The 6,000-nt window shown below is 52.0% G+C and overlaps 1 protein-coding gene across 1 annotated transcript in view; it reads right to left on the reverse strand.

Moving 5' to 3' along the window:
• Window positions 1–5,337, reverse strand: part of pou2f2b (POU class 2 homeobox 2b) — a 1,400,389-nt gene extending 1,395,052 nt beyond the window's left edge. The window contains exon 1 of the mRNA XM_072470112.1: window positions 4,947–5,337. Within this exon, the coding sequence (XP_072326213.1) occupies window positions 4,947–5,043 (97 nt within the window). The 5' untranslated portion in view covers window positions 5,044–5,337. The remainder of the gene's footprint in view (window positions 1–4,946) is intronic.
• Between the last annotated feature and the right edge of the window lie 663 nt (window positions 5,338–6,000).

Below are 6,000 nucleotides of genomic sequence, written 5' to 3' on the forward strand. Positions count from 1 at the left end.
ATTTTAAAACAGATACAAAGCCTTTAGGCTGGCCTTTTTGCCATTTGAAATGATCCTGCTGAAGGAGCGGGCTGCCTCAGTGCATCTTGTAAGTTGCCTGGATACCGGTGGAAAAATGGATGCTTAAGAATCTAATCGAGGGCTGCTTTGTGCTGGATGCTGTTGAGATTCTTGAGCGTTGTTGGATCCACACTCATCCAGCAAGCGGGGAGTTGTCCCATCACACTCCTGACTTGTGCCTTGAAGATGGTGGATGGGCTTTGATGGTGGTGTGTGTGTGTGGGGGGGGGGGGCAGGGAACATAGATTTAAGGTAAGGGGCTCGAGGTTTAGAGGGGATCCGAGGAAAGGCTTTTTCACCCAGAGGGTGGTGGGAGTGTGGAACTCACAGCCTGAAAGGGTGGTGGAGGCAGAGACCCCCATAATCTTGAAGAAGTATTTAGCTGTGCACTTGCAATGTCAAGGCTTTGAACCAAGTGCTGGAAAATGTGTTTAGAATAGTTAGGTGGTTGTTTTTGACCAATGCAGACATGGGGCTGGAATCTCCGCTGGTGGGATGCTTCGTTTTGCTGGGAGCCCGGGGGTTTCCCGACGGCGCGGGGCTGCCCCAGAATGGGAAAGCCCATTGACCAGCCGGCGAAATGGAGAATCCCGCCGGCGGGGTGAAACAGAAATGTGGCACGGTGGGGCAGAGAATCCAGCCCATGATGGCCCAAAGGGCCTTTTCTGTGGTTTAAACGGTTAACATTTAACTCTCCTGTTACAAGTGCCTTATTGTCTACTAAGTTGGAACTGGTACGGGGCAATAAATGCTGCTGCTTCCCATGAGATCCTGAGAATGAGGAAAGATACCATCGCAGGAAGACCACATACAGAGGTTACAACAGGCAGAGAGAACCATAGGCTGATATTGTACCGTGGGCGGTCGAGAACAGCATTCATCCTATCTGTAGCCATTACTCTTGCCGCAAAGAATAAGGTTTCAATTTACAACAGCAATTACTTCAAATGGGCACTTGAGAAATATCTAATGGTTCGCTGCCAAGGTTGGTGGAAGATATCTGTCTGAGTGACCAAGTCTGGGCCAACAAATGTGGTTTTTAACTATTGCCAATTCATTTACGAGATGTAGGATGTCGCTGGCCAGGCCCCGCATTTATCACCCATAGTCGAACTGCCCCTCGAGGAGTGGGGCAATGAATGCCAGCCTAGCCAGCGATGCCCACATCCTCTGGGCGAATGATAAACAAATCGATCTGGGTCTGAGAAGAGGACTGGAAAAACCCATTTCAGGCCTGTTCCGTTGCTCCATAAGATTGCGGCTGATCTGACTGTGATCTCAACTCCACTTTTCTGTCCCATCCCCCCCCCCCTCAACTCCCGGCTCCTTGTCAATCAAAGGTCTAACTCGGCCTTTAATATATTCGACGATCTAGAGTGAAACTCTCTTCAAGCACCATCCCCTTTCAGGGAAGGGAGGTCTGCCAACCTTCCCCCGGCCTCTGCCTACAGGTGATGGCCGGCCACCACAGCAATGGGAGTAACTCTTCACTGCACCTCCCTCTAAAATGGCATGTTTGCCGACATGTTTAGGAAAAACATTCCGCGGCAGGCCTTCGCTCAGACGTTGTTGGAGCTTGGTCCCACCAGCCTTGATGGCACAACCGGCGTCAGGCGACAAGAGTCACGAAGGGCCTGTTCTGTGCTGTATTTTTCTATGTTCTATGGTCATTGCGAGCAATTGGGGCTGGCAGAGTCCCCCCCACCCATCATCTCCCCTGAATTGCGGGCAGGTGGGTTAGTAACCGGCTGAGACAGGCCACACATCCAAACGTTGGGAGGGGTGGGTGGGTGGCACATTTCCGGAAACCTTCCCCTCATTCTTGAATCCTGACTGAATTCCGGAATGCTGGGAAATTTGCCTGCGCTCACGTCGGAATGTAAGGCAATGAAGCCCGCCCCTGTGATGTTGCAGCAGGAAGGGGAATGATACTAAACTGTGACTGTCATTAGTCCCTCTTCCGCTGCCTTCCCATCCCCATCCCCTTTCCTGTCACCCCATCTCCACCCTGCCCACCCCATGCCCGACCTCCCCCCACCACGAACAACTGCAGCTCAGAGATGAAAACAGTATTTTGAAGGCTGCTGAATTCAAACAAAGCCCGGGGTGATTGTGAAGAGATGTGACAAGGGACCACAGCATGGGGCAGTGAGAGGCCAGCACAAACAATTGGGACTGTGAGTGTGGGTCTAAGAGACAATGGCCACACAACAAGCGGTGTCTCCCCCATGGCCAAGATCCATCCATCACCCACCCACTGCCCCACCCCTGGCATACAACTGGAACAATCCTGTCACCTCCAGTTCCATTTGTCCCAGGAATAATCCAAAAAAATACACATGAAAAAATGCCCCAAGACTTGCAGGGGATGTGCTATACCATGGGCTTGAGTTGATGACGGGACTGGTGGGTTAGCATGAAGGAGAGGGCAAGGGGGTGGGTGCCAGTGGGCCACAGGTCACAGGATTCTGGTCATTTACAACTTGAGAGGGTATTAAGGGGGTCAGAACCACAAACACACCCCAATCAAAAGGGTGTGGAAGGAGAGCAAGAGAGGGATGAGGGAGAGAGGGGGATGAGGGACAGAGAGGGATAGAGAGAGGGATGAGGGAGAGAGAGGGATAGAGAGAGGGATGAGGGGATCAGGGGGGGAAAGACTGAAAGAGAGAGAGAAACAAAGAGAGATGAGGGGATCAGGAGAGAATCAGAGAGGGGATAGGGGATCAGATAGATAGAGAGGGACAGAGAGAGGGATGTAGGCATCAGATAGAGGGAAAGGGATCAGGGAGAACGATGAGGGGATAAGGGAGAGAGAGGGACAGAGAGAGGATGAGGGAATCAGAGACAGAAAGACAGAGATGGATGAGGGAGAGAGAGGGATGACAGGATCAGGGAGAGGATCAGAGAGAGGGATGGGGGGATGAGGGAGAGAGAGGATTAGAGAGGGATAAGGAGATGAGGGACAGAGGGATATAGAGAGTGATGAGGAGATGAGGGAGAGAGAGGGATAGATAGAGGGAAGAGGGGATCAGGGAGAGAGAGGGACAGAGTGAGGGATGATGGAAAGACAGAGAGGTGAATGAGACAAACAGGAAGAGGGACAGAGAGAAGGATGAGGGGATAAAAGAGAGGGATAGAGAGAAGATGAGGGGATGAGGGAAAGGGATTGAAAGAGGGATGAGGTGATGAGGAAGAGGGCAAGAAAGAAGGATGAGGAACAGAGAGGGGTTGAGGGAGAGAGGGACACAGAGAGAATGAAGGGATGAGGGAGAGAGGGACAGAGAGGGTGATGAGGGGATGAGGGAGAGAGAGGGACAAAGAGAGGGATGAGGGAGAGAGGGACAAAAAGGGATGAGGGGATCAGATAGAGAGGACAGAGTGAGGGATGAGGGGATCATATAGAGGGAGAGGGACAGAGAGAGGGATGAGAGAGTGAGGGACAGAGAAAAGGATGAGGGACAGAGAGGAGAATGAGGGGATGAGGGACAGAGAGAGGGATGAGTGTATGAGGGAGAGAGAGGGATGAGGGAGAGAGAGTTAGAGAGAGTGATGAGGGCGAGAGAGGGATGAGGAAGAGAGAGGGACAGAGATGAGAGAGGGGGACAGAGAGAGAGGGATGAGGGGATGAGGGAGAGAGAGGGACAGAGATGAGAGAGGAGAACAGTGAAAGAGGGATGAGGGGATGAGGGAGAGAGAGGGACAGAGATGAGAGAGGGGGACAGAGAGAGAGGGATGAGGGGATGAGGGAGACAGAGGGACAGAGATGAGAGAGGGGGACAGAGAGAAAGGGATGAGGGGATGGGGGTGAGGGGGCCAGAGGGATTAGGGGATGAGTGAGAGAGGAATGAGGGGATGAAGGAGACAGAGAGGGACAGAGCGAGGGATGAGCAGATGAGGGAGAGAGGGACAGAGAGAGAGATGAGAGGATGAGAGAGAGAGGGGCAGAGGGTCGAGGGGGTGAGGGCGGAAGAAGGATAGACAGAGGGATGAGGGAGACAAGAAGGATATGGGGACAAGGGCGAGAGAGAGGGATAGGAGAGATGAGGGGGTAAGGGAGAGAGAGAGGAACAGAGAGAGGGATGAGGGGATGAGGGACAGAGGGAGGGATGACGGGATTACAGACGGGAAGGGAACGAGGATAGAGGTTAGGGTGAAGTGGGTGCCGCCAGGCACAGGACTCAGACAAAGAATCGCTTGCGGAAAAAAGGCCCTGATAAAATCCATGGGAGGTGGTGGGGGTTTTGGCGGCGGTGGGGGGTGGAGGGTGGGGGAGCAGAGATAGGCAGGCAAAATCCAGGGATGGAGAGCAAATAAAGGAACCAGAGAGTGACAGGCAAGCCCGTTCGAGTGTGCTAAACAATGTATCAGAAAGAAAAAGTGGTAAACATTAGGGGACAAAAAAAACGAACGAGAGAGAGGGGGAGAGAAAGAGGCTGGATACAAAGGCCCAGCTACCCCTCAACTAGTGACAAGATAAGACTCTGGCTCTGCTAACTGCTCTCCTGGATATCACACAGTTCGACAAATTCGCTGGATAAATCCCGCAGCAGGAAGGCAAGTGCCCGACAAGTCTCTGGCTTTTATTCCAACGAAGAGCATAAATTATTTATCTATTGACAAACAATCACTTTGCTTATCTCCACATTATTCTCCACATTCTCTCTCTCTTGCTCTCTCTCTCTCTCCACAGCCTCTCCCTGCTAACAGCAGCCCCCAGTAATCCCCGACGCCTTTTTCACTATCGACCGGTTCCCCTGCCTTGGCCGCTCGATCCACACAGTGACATTCAGATCAATACTGCATGAATAAAAAGAAGCCTTTTCCTCTCTCTCTCCCGGCTTCTCCCTCTCTCTCTCCCTCTCTCTCTCTCATTCTCGTCAGCTTACCGTCAGACGTTCGCAGTCCCAGGGTCGATTTCAGCTTCCATACGTTGTCAGATGTACAGCGCTGGAATATGAAGGGAACGGATAATGGAACAAACATAGCAAGGCTGGGAGGCAGCTTTCGGAACTGGCATTCCAGGGACCCAAGTTGGTGTGTGTGAGTGTGTGTGTGTGTGTATGTGTGTATGTCTGTGTGTGTGTGTCTCGCTATCTGTGTCTCCAAAGAGAGTAAAGTATTGGTGCTGAAGATTTTGACAGTGACAGTAATTTGTGCACAGGCTATGTATCTATGTATTAAAATACACACACGCACACATACACACACACATGCACACACACACACCCACACAGAGGCACACAGTAGTACCCCCTTTGTCTGTTTGAGTTAGCAGTTCATAGCCCAGTGTAAATGCATCTGGGCTTCACCATTACTTGGGAACAATAGACTCCCCCCACTCACCCCCCCCCCCCCCCCAATTCAACCTAATCTTCCTGTATTGTCTGCTACTATCATTCTCTCTCTCTCTTTCATACTCTTCCCCAGTTTGACAGCTGACGGCCAATTTCCAGGGAACGATCTGGCCGTCCCCTCTCGCTCCCCCTTCGGAGGAGCCACCATCACCAACTTTCCCCCCCCCTCCTCACCTTCCACCACCACCACCGCGCCCCCCCCCCCCAGCCCTGTGCACACAAAAGCAATTATTCCAAAGGTACAATGTTCTACCCTCACAACACAGCAAAATCACACCTCCCCCTTCCTCCCCACACCGCAGCCCATAGCAACGAGCCTACCCACAGCTCTGCCTCGAGACATAGCAGACACACTCTCACACAAACTCACACACATGCACACTCACATTCATGCATATAACCACACACACACGCACTCACTAACATACATATACTCACATACACACACTCCCATACATGCTCACACACTCCCAAAGACACTCACTCACAGACACCCACTCACACTTACATACACAGATCACACTCACCCACACGCACTCACACACCCACTTACATACTCACACTCACCACATGCACCCTCACACAT

Source organism: Scyliorhinus torazame, chromosome 12, assembly GCF_047496885.1.
Source record: "Scyliorhinus torazame isolate Kashiwa2021f chromosome 12, sScyTor2.1, whole genome shotgun sequence".
In the NCBI taxonomy this organism is placed as follows: Eukaryota; Metazoa; Chordata; class Chondrichthyes; order Carcharhiniformes; family Scyliorhinidae; genus Scyliorhinus; species Scyliorhinus torazame.